At 43.0% G+C, this 22226-nt stretch overlaps 1 protein-coding gene across 1 annotated transcript in view; it reads right to left on the minus strand.

Moving 5' to 3' along the window:
* Nucleotides 1–7947: 7947 nt before the first annotated feature.
* Nucleotides 7948–22226, minus strand: part of gpr37b (G protein-coupled receptor 37b) — a 15376-nt gene continuing 1097 nt past the window's right edge. Inside the window, exons 1-2 of the mRNA XM_034526531.1 lie at nt 21846–22226; nt 7948–12371 (exon numbers count right to left, since the gene is read on the minus strand). The exon at nt 21846–22226 is cut by the window's right edge and continues 1097 nt beyond it. Of these exons, the coding sequence (XP_034382422.1) occupies nt 11556–12371; nt 21846–22226 (1197 nt within the window). The 3' untranslated portion in view covers nt 7948–11555. The remainder of the gene's footprint in view (nt 12372–21845) is intronic.

Below are 22226 nucleotides of genomic sequence, written 5' to 3' on the forward strand. Positions count from 1 at the left end.
ATGAGCCGTGCCATTATTGTCAGCTGAAGGGTTGCATATTTAACTTGCTCGCTGGCATTCCATCACTCGCAGACAGAATTTAAATGTGGTATTGTGCCTTTCTGGGGGACAGAGACGTTAAAACATCTCAAGCTGATGTTGGGAAATGCTCTTTCTATAAATAATGCATCGGATCACTGTGTAAAAATATGTTGTTTCATGTTTAAACATTTTTTAAACTAATATTAAATAATACTTCTTAAGTACATTTCTTTCTCCAAGACAATACGATTTTATGATTCACATCAGCAATACTATATAACTGTATTACATGTACTGTGTAAAGAATGAAAAAACTTGCATTTAACGTAAAGAACTCTTTAGCCTATCAACATTGAACACTTAAACTAACTTCACACAGCACAAACTGTGTGCCGTTATTTGAGCAGTCTGTCCCTTTACACCGTTCAACCTTTGGGAGGACCCGTCCTGCATCAAGTGGAAGCTAGTTAGCGTAGCGCAGCTGGCCTGCAGAGGAGCAGGGCCAGCTGCCTCTCTTCCTGTGATACGTCTCTTCACCTCACCATCCAAACAGAGACAACAGATATGTTCCTGTCATCAGCATAACTTTGATTATTAGTGCGTGAAAAGTGTACGTTTGCAGTGTGTGAGCTATGAAATGCAGTGCCAGTAGGTCAGTCGCCGTCCACCATGCCCTCTCTCTAACAAGCCGTCCCAGATGTGCTGACATGCAGTTCGTCCTCTACCCTGCAGGAGGGACGAGAAAAGAAAACTCTTTTAATGCACTAAAGACAGGTGGCGTGTGTGTGCGTGTGTGGGCGTGTGTGTGATGAGTCTGAGACATGAAAACTCCAATGTGGATCAGAGAGATTTGTGTGTGAGTGTGTGTGTGCCTTTTGGATTTTGGGTGAAGGTCCTTCGCTTCACTGCACACACACACACACACACACACACACACACACACACACACACACACACACACACACACACACAGAGAGGAATGGTGATGTGGAGATCCTTCACTGAGCACATCTCCTGCTCAGCCAAGCATTCAGTTCTCCCAGTGACCTAGAAATGACTGACAAGGCGCACAAAAGCTCACTTCGTTCCCTAAGGGTCATGAAGTCTGACATCAAGCAAAGACTCTGTGGTATGAGAAGATACACAGCAATATTATATTTACACTGACACTTTTTGAACAGGTAAAGAAAAAAGCTCTGGGGGGGGGGGGGGGGGGGGGGGTCATAGAACCTGTTGAAGACTTTTCAGTCAAAAAGAACATATGATGCAGTTACCTGTGTTTTCAATTAAATGTAACTCAGGTGTGCAGAGACAGAGCTTGTGGGATTATGAAGGACCCTGGACACTGCTAGACTATCCAGGTCCAACCCTGAGAGACTAAGACACAGCTTCTTTCCTCAGGCCATCATGATAGTGAATTGGCACATTGGTTTTCTGCACTTGTGACATGTGTGCATCTTACTTCTTGCATAAATTCATTGTACTACACATGTTACTCTTGTGTGTGACAAATAAACCCTAACACGTCATGTTTCTAACAAAACAATATGGATTGAATGGGCATTTTCAAAGATTTTCTTCTGCACATGAATCAAAGATGGAGGAAGACATTGCCATAATATATACTGAATTGGGAGCAAACCTGCTTTGAGTTGAGGCAACTTGAATATATCCTTAATTGGCATGGGATGTAGAGGTTATAGCATTGAATAGTATCCATAGCAACACGCTAAAAGCATAAAGTAGGTGGCTGTTATTATGACCCATCTGTACTCTTTTATAATGACTGTAGCGCACTGTTATACATTTTTCTTTAGGTTCATCAGCTGTTCCTCTGCATAACAAGGTTACCATGGTAGCAGGTAGACTAAATGCACTATTGTAACAAGATCTAATTATCATACAAAATGAATTATGAACATTCTAAATAATGTTTAAAACATAGAGGACAAAGAGGACAATCAAAAGACACACTGTGCCGAGTGACGCCGGCACTAACTCACATCCGACTGACACGTCGACTCACGTCGCCTGGAAATAAGCAGGAGAAGAGGTTCCGACCCGCTGAGTCACATCTCGTCTGGCTCTGTCTTACACATAAAGATGATGAGCAGAGAGTGTGTGTGTGTGTGTGTGTGTGTGTGTGTGTGACCTGAGCCGTCTTTGTGCGTGCGCTCATCTGTGTGAGGGTGTTGCTACGCGGCACACTGGAAAATGAAGGTTTACGTTGAATACACATGAATAGATTGAGAATCAATGTTATTGTGTGAAATTCATGTTTTCATGTTTGTTCAATGTGAGATGTGCATTTTTGGAAAAAGGGTAATCATGCAGTTTAAACATTGGAAAATCTAGAGTTTAACAGACTTGACGAGCCGACATCACGTGTACATAAAACGAATGGACTAAAATGTGAATACACCAGCAACACCGTGGTTTTCAACTGAGCCGAGTCGAAGCCAGTTGCCATGTGTTGAGTTTAGGAAAAGAAACAACGGAGTGATGGACTGATGGACAGAACGACTGACCGACTTTGAGGTCCCTCGAGCCACGCTGCCAGCTTGATTAGATACAAGCTTCCTTCACAGCTGCCTGGGCCCCCCTGCAGGTAAAGGTGAGGGGCTCAAACACCTTGAAGGAACACAGAATAGAAGAGCTGCTCGCATAAGAGCCTTTGAGGTGGTCCGGGTACCTGATCCCCTGTAGAGGTATTCAGGAGGAGACACACCGCTCCAGGAGGTATACATCCCATCTGGCCAGGGAATGCCTTTGGATGCCCCAGGAGGAAGTGCCTGGGGGAAAGAATGAACAGTTTATGGATTACCTCGTTTAGCTTGACCCTGAGTGAGAAAATGTGTGGATGGATGGACAGAACTACTATTTGAATGTACTGCTGCTCCTCAGTTTGACACATGCAGGTTCATACATGTTAATGCTGCAGTTACCAACTGAATGGCATCATTTCAATCTACTATATATGCTCATATATTCTTTTTTTCTCAAAACAATTGTATTGCGCCTGTTATGTCAAATTGTATGCATGAGCCATGTGATGAACAGTGGTTCTCTGTTGCATAAAACAAACAGACACTTCTTACATCGAGCAACCACACACGACTCAGCATCTCATCTCTGATTAAATCCCATTCTGCCCGCTCTTCAGAAAGGGAAATATTTATCTTGTCTTTTCCACAACACTGAATAATAGTCGTCTCGCTGAGTTATGTATTTATTCAATACGAGCGGATGCATTTGAATGTTTTTTTGACCAGGCGGATCAAACTGCTGCTATTAAAATGTATGAGAGGACAGGATGAAGCTCAGAGAAGATGAGAAATGAATGCATGGAGAGGCAGGAAATAGAAAGGTATGGAAAGAGAGAGGAATGGGAGGGATATTATTGAGCAGTTCCCAATGGACGATCTCAATATATCTTTGCAATATAACACCATTTTCTAAATAAAAAAAATATTTTATTTAAATTATTACTTATTAAATAAACTGAAATGTAATATCGGTTTAAAACCTCATCTCCTGAGTAGTGTGCGCATGGTACTGAACATAATTGCATGTTGTCTTTGCATGCATGTTGCCTGCCGGTTTTTTGTTGAGTGTGTGTGGTTGATATGAAAGGAAGTTATTTATTTCCATTGCCTCTGGTATTGCCATGAACAAAAACCAAGATGCCGAAACACTCCATATAGCTGAGTGGGAACTGCAGAGTCACAATGAGCGACACCTTTGACGTAATGTATATTCATTCAATTCAATTTCAATTCAATTCAGTTTATTTTGTATAGCCCAATATCACAAATTACAAATTTGCCTCAGAGGGCTTTGCAATCTGTACACATACGACATCCCTGTCCCAGGACCTCACATCGGATCAGGAAAAACTCCCCAAAAATAACCTTTCACAGGGAAAAAAAAGGAAGAAACCTTCAGGAGATCAACATAGGAGGATCCCTCTCCCTGGATGGACAGATGCAATAGATGTCATGTGTACAGAATGAACAGCATTACAGAGTTACATAAACACATTACATGAATATGACAATGTATGAATGGACCCCCACAATCCATGAAAAAGAAGGAGGTAGAGAGGAGGGGGGGCGGGGCGATCAGCAGGGTCAACGTGGGAGGCCGGTTCACCAGGCATCAGACACCTCCAGGTCCAATGGACCCTATGAGACGTGAAGTCACAACGACTCCGGGGAGGAAGCAGAGTTAGTAAGGTGCAATGGAGAGATGTAAATTCATCCATAAATAAAGAGATATTCATCCATTCTGTTGTTGATATAAACATATGGATGTAATACTAGAACGACTCAAAGTGGTGTAACCTTAACAACACCATAACTTTCAAAAGGCTAGCGTTACGGTGATAGAGGGGTAGCTAATGCTCGACTAATGTCAAGGCAAGATACACGACAAAGGATTATAGGAGAAAGTTAGAAAGATGGTAACTTAACTCACTCGTTACTATAGCAACCATTCATAAAGCACAGCCAGAAAAACCTGAGCCGAGCCAGATTGCTTGGCTGGGACTTCCTGCTTTAATGAATGCCCAGTTACACTTGGAAAAACCGAAAGGTGGGAGTGTGCCTGAACAACAGTGAGGAGAAGAATCTCAGAACAGCAATCTTAAAATAGTATTTATGCACCTCACCCTCTATGGATTGAAACAGCAAATACCAGATTACATAAGGTATACAGGGATGTTCAGCGGGACTGGGGACTGGGGACTGGGGACTGGGTTTAGCTGTTGTGTAAAAGCAAAAATACTTCATCCACTAAGAAACCTGGGAAGATAAATATGTGTTGTCAGCAACAGTGGACGCCATTTTGCTCTAGCAGTCTGTTGTTCCCCAGCAGCAGTCTGAAAATGCACTGAAAAGCAGAAAATACTGTAACATTGATATTAAACGAAAGATTGGATGACTGGCTTGCATTTCAGCAACAATCATTTCAACACATTGTATATCATAATGGGTTTAAATACTCATCATTTATGTAACCCGAGACCCTCTTTTATCCCCATTTTGCTTTGCAGCAGCTGATTCTGACAGTAAATTCTGTCGCCATACTGAAACCTTATCTTGTGACTAATTTCATTCCCTAATTCATTATGAAAGTGAGGAAATAAATCAATTATTTATTTACAGTATGTTTATTGGCAAAACAAAGACGGGACATTTTCTTTTCCATTATCTGAAAATTGAGATTATATTATTTCTGCTTCACAATTCAACTCCAAAAGCTGGATCAGAACTTTTCGGTTTTTGCTCATGAAAAGACTGCGACAATAGGACGCTGAATTAGAGAGGGAAGGCTTTTGAAGACAATCGCATAATAAAACAACAAAAACACAAACGCACACACACACACACACACACACACACACACACTTTAGCAAGTATGTTGCTGATTGAGGCTGATTGAGCGTGAGCGAGCGCCCTGGCAGGAGGCCAACTGTTTTGGGCAAATTACTAAAATGAGTGACACATTGCCTGTCAGCTTTTCCTGGGACGAGATGCCACGTAACACACACACACACACAAACACAGAAGCACACACACACACACACACACACAGAAGCGCGCACACACACATTTCAAAGTGAACAATTCCTCCCATAATTGGGCGTTCTCGTTTTCTGATAGTTGGTGGAATTGGTGCAGAATGAGGACTTCATTTGACAAAAAAAGGATTACAAATAAGACCTCCCAAATGCATTGAAAACTAAAGTCATGTTACAAGTACATGATGTGCTATTTTATTATATTGTGTGTGTGTGTGTGTGTGTGTCACAGGTTTTCTCCGTGCTTCCGCTGCACATTCCCTATTCCCTTTGCCCTTTCCTCACCTTTTCACTTCCATCCTCTCGGCTCGAGGACTTTCCCCCCTGACTGCCACGGCCATCTACCCACCTGACTCCACGTTCCTCCTCTGCTCCGCCTGGCCTTCATGCCCACCTCCTCACCCGCACCGCTCAATGCCCCATTCCCTCTGATTAGACCCAGCTCCACATACACCAGCTCCTTTGGGCCTTTCGTCACTGTTGCTCTATGTGGCGTTATTTGTCTGCTGGACCTTCTCCAACTTGAGCGGTTGATGCCTGTCAGCCATGCTTCTACATTAAAGCATTTAATTCACACCGCTACCTCCTACTGTTTGCATTTGCATCCTTCCTCTGTTCCCAGATTCCCCACACAGTACCAGCATGTGCCCAATTGAAGCTCTGAGGGTGCTGAAAAAGTAGAGCATCTTTTCCGATCTGCAAGGATGAATGATGCTGTTCTTTGCTGTCTTTCTTCCGAATGTCACAAACGTGTTGTTTTTTAGAGGCAAATTCTACAACATCTCCTCTCACCCACCGGTCTGTTTCTTTTTTACTCACTTATTCCCACATCTCTCCAACGCCTCACTTATCTCAATAAGAAAATGGAGAGAGAATGAGAGAGACCACCTCCTCACAGCAGTGGGAGTGCGCAACGTCCTGTGGGAGGGGTGGCAGGGTGTGGTGGGAGAGAGGGGGGTGCCCCCCACCCCTCTCTTGGTGGTTGCGGAAGCTTTCTGGCATCTGCTCAGTGTTCCAACACGACAGCTAATTGAGTTACAAGAGGTATAAACAGTTCTGACCTGCGTCCGTATCTCTAACACAGACCCAGGACGTCATCGTTGTATAACTCTTTGGATGCAACAGACAGAGAAAATGAGAGAGCGAGAGAGAGAGAGAGAGATGTGTTGGGAGAATAGAGCAGAGTGATACATCGCTGATGAATATTTTAGAGAGTCCTCTGTTATGTGAAGAGGAAAGAAAATGAGACTTTTTGCTGTAGTACAGCTGTAGTGGGAGGATCTTAAAGAAATCAGGACATGAGGACACACACTGAGACTTATTCCCAAGGAGGAACCGGTTTAGAGTTTCTTCATGTTTCAAAAGGAAAATGTCCCTTTCATTTAGTGAAGCTTTAAAAATAGCTTTTCTTTATAGCACCTTTAAAAACAGAATTTGAGTGCTCTGATAGAACCTGTGCACTTATTGCACTGTGAAAAGAGATACCTCTTTCATAGTTATATAATTTTTTGAATCCTGTTTTTACATAATTCAATTTGTATGTGTGCAGTCCTTCCTTGTTATGAAAGATGAGGTTACTAATCTCTACACTGATGCACTATCTAGCTCTTTCATCGCAGAGTCAGACCACGACAAAGAGATAACTAAGTGCACGTGTCGGCAGGTCACCAAAACTGTCCAAACTGTCAGTTCCTCCATGTGACTCCATCTTGGTTTATTTATAATACTTCAAAGAGAATCCTGAAAAGACTAGAAGCAAACCTGCATTTCCCAGCTCTGGTCTCAGGCATGTGATGCTGTGGGTGTTAACACTGAGCAACTTACAAACGTAAACTTCAACGCGCTACAACTCAAGCTTGCATGAAACAATAGCGATTGATGGCGAAGTACATAATGTCTTCTGTGGTTCTGGAGAAACATCTGATATAAAAAGACACTTCTCATATGAGCATTTGCATTACGGGTTATAGGATCCAATGTTTTAGGAGCTTGACTCATACAAGAAACTAAAAGTCAGCATTTCTCAGCCGCTGTGGAGTCAATTTTGGTAATTACTTAATATGTCGCTCCAAAGTCTCCCAACTTTATGGAGTTGCAATATTAAATTGCTAGAGTATCCCTTTAACAACGCTTATATCCATGGCAACAACCGTTTGCCATATGGGACGGTGTCTGTATTCTTTCTTTGCTATGAATATGCTGGAGGAGATGATGGGATTATGAAGAGTTCTGTTTCAGTCAAGGGGAACAATAACATTAAAGATGATGGCACTCTTAGCACCCTTTGATATGCTCGCATAGCAGAAATAGTTTTATACACACAATAAATCAACGCAACAATTATAGTACATTTAGGATTTTAATATACAGTTTTCAAGATAAAGTTCTTTGATAAACAAAGGGACAGTTTTTTTGGCTATATAAAAAGCTATTTAGAAACCAGTGACTAGACTTCGAGACAATAGTGGCTGTGTGCTTACATTTTCAGGTATCAAATACAGACACAATTTGCTCAGAGTGAAGAGGAAACTCACACAATTCAGAATAAACGTCTCACTGACTGATTTACAAGAATCACTTCATCAATAGTTTGAACCACGTTACTACACACCGAGCCATTTAGAACGAGCTGCACTCCCAGGAAAGATGCAGCGAAAGAGAATACGTTTCAGGAGGTCAGTGTACACTCGTCACATCAAAACAAAAGAAGATAAAGTGGGATATCAAGACTTAAGCTCACTCAACTAAATACAAAAATCTCTTACAAGTCCTTTTAATGGGTAGAAACTGAGCTGGTGCGAGGGCATATAAACTGAGATCCCTGGACAGGCTTACACATCGGCTCACAATAGCCTGATAGTGTTGGTAATAAAAAAGAGTTGTCAAACAGGCTGCAGGGCATTATGATGCAGTGGTGCTTTGTTTCTGCCCATTTCCTCTATTAACTCGATGAACTGAAGACAGCACAACCAGAGGCTCCACCCACCTGACTCTCTTGGAGCTCATAAACCGTAGTTCATTAAAGCCAAAGGGTTGCTGCTTCCAGCTGTGGCATGGAACACCCTTTATCCACGTCTTTGGCCCTGGGTGCCGTCAAACCTGTTGGGATTTATGTTTCGTAGTAAAATTCTTCTTCTTGTATTGATGGTGCTGAGGGAAAACTGACCTCCACGCTGAGAGAGACACCCAGAGATAGTTTGCTACTACCACAAGAGCACAAGAGACAGACAGAGAATAGGTGTTTGGCAGTGCAGAATCGTATTCAGATTCATCGCAATATATAGGATACCACTGAATATCACACCTGGGTCATCACAGAGTGCACTACCATTCATTTTAGTCACACACATTGAACAAGTTTTTTCTATGAGGTTAAACAAGCAAAATAAAGGCCTTTAAGTGTCATTTCCTCCGCTATGATATCACACAGTATATTAAATGGTTTGGCGGGTTCAGCTTCCAGTACGACTTTAAATGACCTGCACTGCATTAGGTTGTAATAGTGGTTTTAACCTTTTGACCCAGGTCTGATCGGTAGGATTAAGAAAAGAGAGTTACAGTACAATACACTTGTACATTTATACACTGGGGAAAACATTTCATTGGTTCTCCTTAAACACTCAAGTAATTAAACTGCAAAGGGTGTTGGAGGTAAAAAATAAAAAAGAACACTGTAAAATTGACCGTCTGTAAAGCCACGCCCCCCCTGAGGTTACCGTTACAGTTGTGAAGCTTTCTTTGCTCAAACGACACCTGCAGATACCGGCGGCATATTTACCACTCACACTTCTTATTGATACAGAGGGTCCTTCATTTCAGACAGAAGGAGCCGCAGATGGCTGGCTAGAGACTGATAACGGATAAATAATGGTAGCTGTAACTAGCTCGCTAACTAAACTATGGGCTCAACGCTGGAGGACAGGCTAAAGTTACTGAGCTGCCTCGTTGTGATGGATAACTATGGATCACGATTCGAAGGAGGGGATTAGGAAACAGTCAATTGTTGTCTTGCTTTCGAGATCATTTACCTTCTTGAGGTAGCACTTCATTTTACAGTTACTACAGGAATTGTAAGTAAATAAAAAAGAAAATGAAAAACTACTTGATATTTACTAACTGTGATTATTGGTTCAAATATATAATTTCCCTTATAATTACAATCCGGCAGTTACAATAGTTACAATACAGCATTGGCACTTGGTTGTGATAATAATTAAATTATGCTGCAATTACCTTGTATTGATCATCACTATCCATGTTAATATGTTACATCTCATAACTAATTACCAGCAATTAAATTTATTTATCAACGTAATAATAAAAATATGTAAACACTAGTTAATTATTGCATCTATTCCAAGTCTCTACACTATTTATTACAAGTAATTATCTTTTCATTAATCAGGACCTGGTGTAAAATAAAGTGTTACCATCCTTGTTGATAAGGGCAGTATTTACACTCAATTCAGGCGATCTCTCCAAACTGTCTGTATTGCAGCCGTGTGACCCTCGACATTGATTTTTATTTTTTGTATTCTTGTACCCCACTAATGTCCATGTATTCAACACACAACTGTGTCCTTGACCAAAAGAAATATCGTGCAGCTCAATTACTTGAGAATCTAAGTGGAACAGATGGATTTGTTGTTTACAGCGCATTCATCATAAGAGCACCAAAGAAAGTGTACAGCATATATATACAGCCCAAAGTGTAAGGCGTGACATGATGCAACAGTGTAGTGCAGATATTTATTTTTAGTCCAGTCCACGCTGAGTCCATCAGTTTCAATTATATTCCACGGTGTTATGTTCCATTACTTTCCACTGAATTCATATTCTCTCCATTCAATTTCATCTGCAGTGTTTCATTTGATTGCGTTCCACTCTATTTTCACTTCAATTAGTCCATTCCAAACCTTTTAATTCCACTCAGGTCCGTGTTTATGTATCTCTGAGACCAGCCCAGTTATGTTTTTAGTCACCTGTATATTTTACCTGTATATACAGTGTCAATGTTGGCGTGTACATTTGGATCCTCCAATCCGCCATCCTCTCTGTTTTTTCCTCTTGCCTGACTGCGGAGACGCCCTGCGCTATAGTTTAATTATTGTAAGCCTTGTTCCCACGTGTGGAGCACTACATGAACTGTACTATTACAGCGGCTGTGCTCTGTAAATTGAGTCCTGTATTTCTGAAGGCTGTATCAGCCCACACGTACAGCTCGATGCCGTATTTGAGTTATTATACAAGGTTGCACTCTATGATTAATTAGCCAATACCCATAATTTCCACAGTGACACATTTAGAAGGTGATTCGTATTGATTATATCTCCCTTAAGATACAGGTTCAGTACAGTTTCCCATACATACATATTATTATTAATGGTGGCCAAATCCACTTATCGTCTTAAACTATTCTGGTAATTTTAACAAATATCGGGACACAATCTGTACTATCATGTCCATGATAAATAGTTTTACCTTTTACTGCCACTTCTAGCACGAGGCCTGTGGGAAATAATTATGTAATGTAATCTAAAGAATCTAACTTGATTTAACTTCTTCTGTGGAACCAGACATGAGACAGTCATCCCAACTGTCCAATGATATTCAGGCATATACGGTCTACAGCAGGGAAGTTTGTAAGTTTTAAAGGTTTCAGGCAGGATTGCTAAACATATGTACTGACCCTGTTTTAAGAGCACTCCAGGGCACGAGTGAAAGAAGAGTTTGCTCTTTGTTAGATTTCCTGGGTTATACAGTTACTGTAAGTGTACATAATTATTGTAAGGAATGAAAGTTGAGGATGTAGGACACTGGCTGAATGTGATTATTCAGTGTCCAACTTCCTTCATGCACCCATTTAAAAATGTGACCAGACTAGGTAAGGCATACCTCCCCTAGCGTAGTCTGCCACGGGCGAGTGAAATCATCCCTGATGAGGAACGTCTGTTCAGCAGTTGGAGCCAGCAGGTGTGTAGTTACTCAGCTCCCTGCGGATGGTGCTGAACGGCGACAGCTCCAGCTCGGTGGTGCACTCGTGCTCGTTATCGTCACTGGCGGTGGCCGAGGAGGGCGCGTGGTTGCAGCAGCAGCAGCAGCAGCAGTCCAGGAAGGCCCTGCCCAGCGGGCGACACAGGAGGAGCAGCAGCGCGGGCGTCACGGCGGCCCGGCAGAAGAGCAGCAGCTGGGAGAGAAGATGGAGGACGGACATGGTGTGCTCGGGGACACCCGCCGCCATGTATGCAGACACTATGTTGCAGATGTTCTCGGGCACCACGCACGCACCGTAGACGATCGCCAGCGCCACGACGGTGCAGTTCATCTGGCTCTCCAGCCGAATCTGCTTCTTGTTGCTGCGCACGCTGGACTGCTCGGCGCGCCGGATCTTGCGCGCCGTCACCAAGGAGCACCCGATGGTGAAGAGGGTGGGCAGGCAAAAGTAGCAGCCGAAGCACCACCACAGCCGAGCGCCCTCGTAGGTCAAGCCCAGCACGTAGAGCATGTCAGGAAGGGACGTGGATATCCTGATAATACAGCGTTCAACGGGAGGCTCGTCTGGCATTCCTGTGTCCTCGACCACCAGCTGTCTGATGAGGAGCTCTGGCAGGGCCAATAGGAGAGCCCCGATCCAGATGACGGCTAGCTTGGCAGTCGTGGAGGTGCAGTTCTCGATCATCTCGTAGTACATCTGGACATTGGTGGCCGCACGGAAGCGGTCGATGCACAGAGCGCACAGAGTGAAGGTGGTTACGCCAAGGGAGGCCACCTGAGGGAACAGACAGACAAATTCAAATAATCTCTTCGTTAACCACTTTGGACAACGTTTTTTTTTAATGTGCAAAATAAATAAATTAATAATAAATAAACTTGACTATAATCATTTCAACTGCCAGGTGAGCTTGTCAGGTCCCCAGTCTTAAATGAATACAATAATTACAAGGAACTGACCAAATGATCTCCTGGGTAGAAACTGTCTTCCACTATCTTGTAGAATCTTAAGGGAGCGCTGTCGGTGAAGTAAACAAGTGGATTCCTTTGCATCAAACGCAAACAAAGGCCTTTCTGCGAGTTGTCAACTAGCCCCAACACCACGTAAATAAACGGCAGGGCACACAGGAGAGGCGTTGGCCTTTCAGGTGCACCTGACACTGCTGTAATTACAAGCAGTGGAGCAACAGAAGCACAATGGCAGGCTGTAAGCGGCTATAAACACTGTGTAGCATCTCTGAATGTGTGTGTGTATGTGTGTGTGTGTGTGAGAGAGAAGAGAAAACAGACCTAGAGACACCACACACAGCTAGCGAGTGACAGGGTGGATTAAAAGCACTGCACTGTGTTTTCACACATCCTCGTTCAATGAGTCTCACTAATTAACGCACTTCCTAAATATTCCACTGTTTCCCTGCTAATGTCTCTCTCCAAACTGTCATATTATCAAACTAATTGCCTCCACATTGTCAAATGTAAAATAATCTGCAAGTTGTGAGCGAGTGAGCACAATTTCTCAGCACCGGAAAGCATCTGTTAGATTATCAGTCATTTTTGGCAGGGTGCAAAATATTTCTCTGCAGCTGGTGTGTGTGTGTGTGTCTGTGTGTGAGTGTGTGTCAATGGTTTTGCCTCCAGCACCACTGCCAGTACAGCCACTGATCGCCCCCCTCCGTCCTCCGCCTTGTCTCACATTACTTACCTTTACTCCCTCTCACTCTCATCACTTTTCTCTCTCCTTTTTTACTCTCCTTACCTCCTCACCCTCTGTGCCCCCGTATACATCCCTCCTTCCTTTCCTCTGTTCATATCAAATTTAATTACAACAGCCAGCTTCCCAGATGGCCTTAGTGCTCCAAACACATACTTTCTGGACCAATATAGATGTACACACTGCAACATGTTATGTGTATCTAGGCCTCTCACACACACAGACACACAGGCACACACACACACACACACACACATGCACAGACTGACCCTCTGACACACATGGTTGCCTCACCAGAATAATGAAGGAAACATCGAGGGATAAGTGGGGTGGATAAAGCAGTAGCATGCAGCAGCACTATGGACAGTAACTGTTATCAATGTAACTGTGTGTATTACGTGCCATTACGCCACAATCGTGTAGCTGTCGTTGTAGTTAATTGTTTGGAAATTCAGCCAAAGCAAAACAATTATTATTCATTAGCTCTTTAAGCAATGACGTTTTTTTTTCTCCAGAGCAACTCATATTTATATGAGTAAAATGGGTTTATTCACACTCCAATTGGATTAAGCCTTCAGGTGATGTGGGCCGCTGTCAACATATTGAGTGCACTTTGCAGATGTTGCCAGTCAGGCACGAAAAATTGACTAAATGCAGGAGACTGTGCTGCAGTCTTGAAAAGGTAAATTATAAAGAGCTAAGAGTCAATCACGCTCATGTTAAGTTAAAGGGTTTGCTCTTCTTTTGATTGCACAAGTGACAGAAATATTGTAAGACAGGTTGTTATAACTGTCCAAAACACAGCCGTCTTCTGATTAAGTCATGCATTAATGAAGGCATTAATGCATGCGGGCATTGCAGTAAACATAGTAACCTCATCACTATGAGACATGTCGTAAACATTGAATTGAATGGCCTTTATTCTACTGGACCACCTGGACTGAGAGAAAAAGATCAAAATACGACCCAATTGTGTTTTGTGTAATAACCATGAAGTGTCAGTCTGGAGCTGTTATGGCACTCAAGTTGAAACAGGATTTTGAAAGCATCGCCTCATCTCCACGATGAATAAAACACAAACAAGCTGATACCGACACACAGCAATTCTCCTCTCTTCACTCTTGTGACTCATCCGTTGGTGTGGATACCATTCACTGAAAGTGCTCTCTAGTTATTTCTCCACTCCCCTCCACAGCGAACACACTACAACACGGCGTGCTAGGTATAGATTTTTATGCATTAATGGAGAACAACAAAGTGTTTTTGACACCTGGTTCTTATCAGTATTACTTTATAATAATTAAACACGCATCATATCAAGCACTACTTGTGACCCACTTCTGCCCCAGGACACCTGCATTCTCATATGGTGGCTTCAGTGGAACACACACACACACACACACACACACACACACACACACACACACACACAGTACACATGGACAGGTGCTTGCACATCGTGAATATTTCATGGCTTGAACAACAGTGCTGGAACAGTTTCAGAGGTTGTCATGGAAGACCCGGAAACCCAGCTTTGATCAGCGTGTTGGGGCGGAGAGCGAGGGCAGGGCGAACGAGCATAGCTTTGTACGAGAGGGGGGAGGAGAGAGAGAGAGAGAGATCGTCCAAGAGTCAGGCCTGGTAGGGTGATGAAGGTGTGTCTGTGTGTGTTTGTGTGTGTGTGGAAGGGGGTTATGCAAATAAGGGACAAAAGAATGGATGAGGAAAAAGAGTGGGAGAAAGAAAGACATGAGGAAATGGGAGACAATCGCAAAGGAACACATCAGTGAGTTAGAGACAGTCCGATGTGACAGCAAGGAGAGAAATAAGCCAACATCTTCAGAATGATTACCAATGTTAATGTGGCATTTCTTTTGCAAAAAGTAACCTTTACTCTGTCGTGTTCATATTAGATGCTGGCAAGATGATTGGCATGCTTGTCTTTGAGTGAAAAGGATGATTCCACTTTTTTTTTTTTAGGTTTGTTTTTTCTGCCCCCATTTCAGGAGATACCAGAGTTCTAAGTGTTGGATGAGAAGACACCACTCGAATGTTTGTAAAATGAATAAAAGGCAGCTTAGCTTAGCAGTACCACGTCACATCTCGTGTTGTGATCTTTTGGCCATAGCCATCTAGCTGCTTCCAGTCCATATGCTAAGCTAAGCTAACCGGCTGCTGGCTGGAGCTTTACAGAGAAGTAAAGTGGAATCGATCCTCTCGTCTACCTTTCAGCAAGAGAGCAAATGCTATTTACTGACATGTGGGAGGATGCCTTGACTATACAGTTTTGTGAATCATCTGTGAATTGTGTTGTTATTACAACAATATTTTTGACACCCTCAATTCAAACAACTCCTAAAAAGATGATAAACGCTTGTGACGTACCGTTTTTCCACTTGATATTATACATATCTTCTCCACCTTGGACTTCAAGGGGAATAAAAGAACATAAAAAAGGCTTTTCATCTACAACACATGTCTGGCCGTCTATCTGCACAGCAGGTGTTTTTAATAACGGCCCATTAACTTCCTGATTAAAGGTCCTGTGAGCTGGTGGCACAAAGACCTCGCGTTATTAATTGGGTTTTAACAAGGACTGGTGGAGCCTGTCACACACACGCATGCACGCACACACGCGCGCATGCACGCGCATATGCATACGCATAACAAAGCCAACGGGACAAATGTTTATTCCAGTTGCAGTCCTATTTCTAGGTTGAGTGTGTGACCCAGTGCAGGCTCCAGTAGACCATAACTCTAACCAGAGAGACCATGCCTCTGACAGCCGCCATCCGTCTCACTGGGCTGTGTGTCTGGCAGAGACAGGAAACGGATGTATGATGTACGCCTGCATGCACACTTAGAGGCGTGTGTGTCTGTGCACGTCCACATTTATGTAGAATTATGAAACATTTTATTTCATTGTAGGTGTGTGCATATGAGTCCACGTATGGTTGGTGGATATGTATGAGCGAGTGAGTGAGTGTGAGTGTGTGTGTGTGTGTGTGTGTGTGTGTGTGGGATTACGACAGACGCATGGCTAAATCCTTCCTTGTGGGCTGAAAAAGATTTTTTGTGATAATGTGAGCGCAAAACACTTTAAAATCCCATTTCTCTCTTTGTTACAGATTGTATTCTGTTCTAGCCTCACAAAAACATTCTCAACACAAATTCCCCTTGTGTGTCCTAAGCTTGCCACAATGGTTTTTAGTAGCCGGTCTGGAGTTTTTTAAATCATATCTCGTGATCTTCTTCAGCAGATGGAATCGTACCTGTTGACTACTTTAAAGGAATGGTTTCAAACTTAACACTCATTTGTTTATTTGAGTTAGACTAGTTGATTGATAGCACTCGCACATTCTGTACGGTAAATTTGCAGCCGGTTAGCTTAGCGAGAGTCTTGTCGTCACCGGGAGGTTGCCAGGCAACCAGCTGGGGGACAACCGTGTGATCGAAAGCTCCACAATGGACTTTGCGCTAAATTTGTCTCGTGTTTCCAAAGTAAAGAACAAACTTTCAGTCAATTGAATTCTATTCTCTTCCATGAACAATAGGAATAGTCTCCACCAGCCGGGAACGGAGAGCCACATAAATCATCATTTTTCTTGCTTCAATTAAATTAACAGCAACCATCCATTACAGTGTTCAACTCTATTCTGTGGCTTTCTGCCTTTTTTTAAAAAGTCCTTTACACTGTGTTTGCAGGAGCTTCTTCTGTACAATGCATTCCTCTTCCATTAAATTATACCCTGACCTGTGGCAGATTGCCCCGGGACATTTACAAATTAACTCCACTCTGGAGCCGGTGAAGAAGTCCAGATCTTTATCAATGATCCCTAACCAAAAGTGTTATCTTCTCTTCTATCATATTCTATTAGGGTTGGCTACCGGACGGTCTGTTCCATGTTGATCTGAAACTGATGCGCAGTTCATACTCATTTCGCCAGCAAAACCTAATTGAAAATGGTAATCATCCAATGAATATTTTACATTTACATGGATAATTACCAATTTGGTTAATTGCATCCAACAGCAAGCCTAATTTTTGCTCCATGCTGTTGTGTGGTCTTGTCTTATCGTTTAAAACATGATATCTACTCAAGCGCGGACAAAAAGCCGACTGAATGCACTCACCATCATGCATTATGTAGAGGCGCTAATTATATACCCTGACATATTTACATATCTTCCAGTTAACTATCATTCGCATGTCTGATAGACGGGCGGAGGCGCGGAGAGGGCATGAGGCCGTATGCGTTTGTGTACTCACTTTGTGTTTGTGTGTAACTGTGTGTGTGTGTGTCTATACTGTAACTGTATGTGTGCATTCAGCGCTTTACCCCAAATGTGTGTGTGCCAGAATGCTCCCATACCGTATGGAAGTGTGTGTGAGTGTGTCGTCCCTGAGGCTTGCTTCTAATCACAGATAGCTGATGCAGAGAGAGAGAGAGAGAGAGAGAGAGAAGACCATCCCACCCATCTGGAGGATCAGCACACCCTACTGACTTTGTGTGTGTGTGTGTGTGTGCGTACAGATTAGATATATAGACAGACAAGGGGATGGATGTACAGAATATAAGTCTACACAGTGAGATATTTTTTTTCCAGCAACTTTCTTGATACAAGAAGGAGGTGGAACTCTCACTATATCTGGTTATTGGAAAGTTACATTTTTAGATTATTGGAACACCAGCAAGAAGAAAAGTGTTTATGCGTTGGCTCTCCGGGTCCTGTGAAATGGCCAAATATTCCTGGATGCTACACAACCATGCAGACTAACTGAATTTGTATTTCTGATTAGAAACTTGGAAGTATGTGTACGTGAGTTTCTGTGCGTATGTGTGTGTGTGTGTGTGTGTGTGTGTGCGTGTATGTGTGTGTGTGTGAGTTGGAACAGTGAATGTGTCAAGTTGATGTATGTCTTGCCATTACCTCCAATTTCAATGGGTCTACCTCCGGCCCTCTGTGGCTCAATGCAGCCCTCTCTCTCTTTCTCTCTTTCTTTCTCCCAATCTATGGCTCTCTCACTTTCTTCAGCCTCTGTCACTCTCTGCTTCAATAGTCTGTTTCTTTCTCTCTGACTGCTGAAGCACGCCGTACCACAGCAAAGTCAGCCAAAAGTTCCAGACTAAGGCACAGTAAGCCTGTATGTGTGTACGGAGTACACAGACTAAGGGATTCACCAGTTAATAAGGTCATGTATTACAGAAAAGAATAATGCACAAGAGAAAATGTTTGTGATAACATCATTTGTCCAACGCTAGGGACATATTACGTCACCAAAGAAAATATTTTGCACGTCCTAAAGCCATTATTCTTCACTCTTTGTAGCATAATATTGATATGGCTGGACTGTCGGTGGAATTACCAATAAACCACTAAGGAGACAGTGAGTCTGTAGAGAGTCGCTAGATTTATGTTCCATGATGGAGATTTGTAATTAGCTGTTAATCAGGTTTTTAACATAAAGTTGTGCTGTGAACACAGACATCTCTGTCTACTAAGGGCAGTAGTCATTAATAATTGAGACATAACCATATAAATAGGGTTTTACAATCTGACAAAAAGCTATTTAATTCTCCATATTGCACGTTCTATGCATACTCCATACATAGATATTTCCATCGACCGTATTGTTCAACAACCAGATTTGCAGTGTTTATCATTTACTACCATCATCATTGTACTCTTTTGAACACCTGTGTTGTTATGCTCCAATAAACTTAACCGATAGACGTCCGCCAATAAAGAGCAATGTTGCGTTAAAAAAGGTACACAATTTGCATTGCTGTTGAAGCACAACATTCTATACTTGCCTTTTCAGATGGTGATTCGTAAGCATCTCTTTATTTGGGGGTAATGAGACAAACAATCCCTCCGTTACAGCAGCACAGTTCGGAATGAACCTCAACAAATGACTCGTTCCCCCCTCTGGCTCATAAAATGCTTACTGCACTGGGTATTTGTTACTTCAGCCTACTTTGCAGGCTTATCCGAATCAACAGCCAGGTGCAAAAAAACCAATTATTGCCCATTAGTTTTGCCTGAATTTGCTGCTCTGTGCATCACTGCCTAGAGAGGTCGTCTGCAATGACAGCAGCAAGAAACAGGAGCGTATTGGAAATGAAAACAGACTGGCTGTAACCCACATATTTATGTTGTGCAGCATTCACACAATGTCCCTGTCCCGTTCTCTCACATCTCACACCTATAATTGCTTAATCTTTGCGGTTTGACCGATTCCATGCTCTACTAAACACTGAATAAAACAAGGTTTACTGAAGGCAGCACGGTGGGAAGCTATACTCTCCAAGGGGATGGTGATGCGTTATCTATACCATCTTCTGATTATGCACGCATGGACACGTGAAGTTGGGCTTCATGTTTGTGTCGGAGTGTTGTGTGTACATCCAAGCATGTGTGTCTTTATTTCAGGCCAAATGTTGACATTCCACATGGCTGAATTTGGGTTAAGTGAAGAATAACGTCACTCCATGGGATGACTGTGTGTGTGTTTGTGTGTGTGTGTGTGTGTGTTTTTCTCAATGTTCCACAGGGAGAAAGTGAACCCCAGGCTGCATTACTCATGGCCTGTTTTGATGCAAGCCTGTGCGCACACACATACACACACACACACACACACACACACACACACACACACACACACACACACACAGGCAGGCCCCAGTGCACACGTCCTGATAGATATTCACTATACAACACACATGCATATGCAGTTATGAATGCACAGAGACAAGTGAATTCCACCCCTCCACAAACACACTGCATTAAGAATAGCTATTGGTCCATGCAGCGTAAGTAGGTTATTAAAGTTATTAAAGAATATCCCGTAGTCCTTGAGTAGCACCTATGCAATAACACATGCAATCATTAAAACATACCGTATGCACTCACCAGGTGTTTGCAAAAATAATTAGCAAACGGGATACGGTATGTACTACAGTAAGTGGTCAGTGAAGACAACACTTGGCAAGCAAGATAGCAGAAAAAAAGAGACAAAGGTGCAAATACAAGCCATCACTAATTGATAGTAATTTGTAATCATACAGCTGACTAACTGTACCCCACTTTTATGTGAATATGAGCAGACTTGAGGTTGTGACTCCAAAGCACATTCACATTTCTAGTTGTGACCTATTTTCTTGCTGAACTATTAGTGGTATCATTCCCTAACTTGTGGGCTACACACCTTCATTTCAAAAGAACAGGGATTTGATAAGGTGAAAGTCTTTTTCACGCTGGAATAAACATTAACTTATGATGCAGCTCCAGAAACTGGTCTTCACATCTGTCTGCAATTAAAAGCTATATATGGGAGCTTCACAATTTGTGAAACTCAAAGCTCAACATGTCCAAATGAGTGAGGTGTGGGCATTCTTGCATCAAAGCTGATTTGAAGATAATACCATGGTTGACATGCTTATATTATCACTTCATGATGGGGCCGGCCTCCCTGTCTGCCGGCTCTGTGGTCACCGGAGGGCGTCACCGGTTCTGGCTCACTGCCTGGCTATGGAAGCTGTCTCTCTCCCCTGACTTAGTCTTTTCTGAGTTTGATTACATTTGCTGTCACCTTCTTTTTTGCTGCACTGCACAGCGCACTCTTTGCTTACTCATGCGCCTAAGCTGCCAGCAACACTGTATGTTCATTGCTTCCAATTTGGTTGGATGTTTAATTCATGATGTATTTGGGTTAACCCCCAAAGAATCCTTAAAACCCATTAAACATTGTGTGTGTGCAGCCGCCCCTCTTTGTCCCTTCTTCAGCCCGGTTGTCACAATAGCTATTTAAGACAAGCTTATGACCCATGAGCTGGAAACCCCTGTTTTATACTAAAGACATTCACCTGGCTGGTGAATCTGACACTCGTGCAATTATGGTGAGCACACAAATGGAAAGGTATCAACATGGTGTGAAAAAATAAATAAATCTAGCATCCATCCAATTATCATGGACTCAACAAACAAAACAAGGATGAGGAGAGACACTGAGTGTTTGTGTGTGTGTGTGTGTGTGTGTGTGGGGGGGGGGGCAGGAATACTGGTCACCTATAACAAGTTGTATCAACTATATGTATGTACAGTGAAAGCAACAGGAGAAGACTGTTTTTGTATAAGTCAGACTGAATGGGAGATAGTATGTTCTCTACACGCCTTGAGGGCGAGGTGAGGCTCTCTCTCTCTCTCTCTCTCCAGTAGCAGGTGTACAACAAGTGACAACAGAGTCTCCTTGTTATTGGCTGACGTGACATCCTATAGCCAGTCAGGGCTTAAAACCTGAAGCTCAACTCTTTAAGTCCATTTGCTCTGGTAACAAGAGGGTGGAACTTCCTTTTCAAACCCCAATGTCCAACCAGGTGGATGGCGGTAAGGGCCACACATTGAGCCATATTAATCATCTGTCATCCCTGCAGATGGCAATGCTGCCTGTATGCTTTGGCTTCAGAACGCCACGACAATATGCATGAATTGTCTCTGAGATATTCAGAGAAGAATGAAAGAATACAGTGATTCATTTACCTCCACGTAGGGCACCACTTTGCAGGTGAATTCCCCCAGCAGCCAGGACTTTGTCAGTTCATGAAAGACAACCATGGGCAGGCAGAAGAAGATGAGCACAAAATCCCAGACAGCCAAATTGGCCAGCAGCGAGTTGGAGATGCTCTTCATGTAATAGTTCTGGCACACGATGCACAGGATGGCAATGTTGCCGGCTATCCCCACCAGGAAAATGACCCCGGAGACGCACGTGATGGCGTAAGCGCCGTATGTCTCACTTGTCACCGGGTAAAAGGGGTTCTTGATCTCGTCCCCGAAATCCTGCGAGCTGGGAGGGGTGATCGGCGTGGCGTCCCAGGGGTTCTCCTCCCTGAACGTGATGAACTCGGTCCTCCTGGTGAA

The sequence above is a fragment of the Cyclopterus lumpus genome, chromosome 23 (assembly GCF_009769545.1).
Source record: "Cyclopterus lumpus isolate fCycLum1 chromosome 23, fCycLum1.pri, whole genome shotgun sequence".
Lineage (NCBI taxonomy): Eukaryota > Metazoa > Chordata > Actinopteri > Perciformes > Cyclopteridae > Cyclopterus > Cyclopterus lumpus.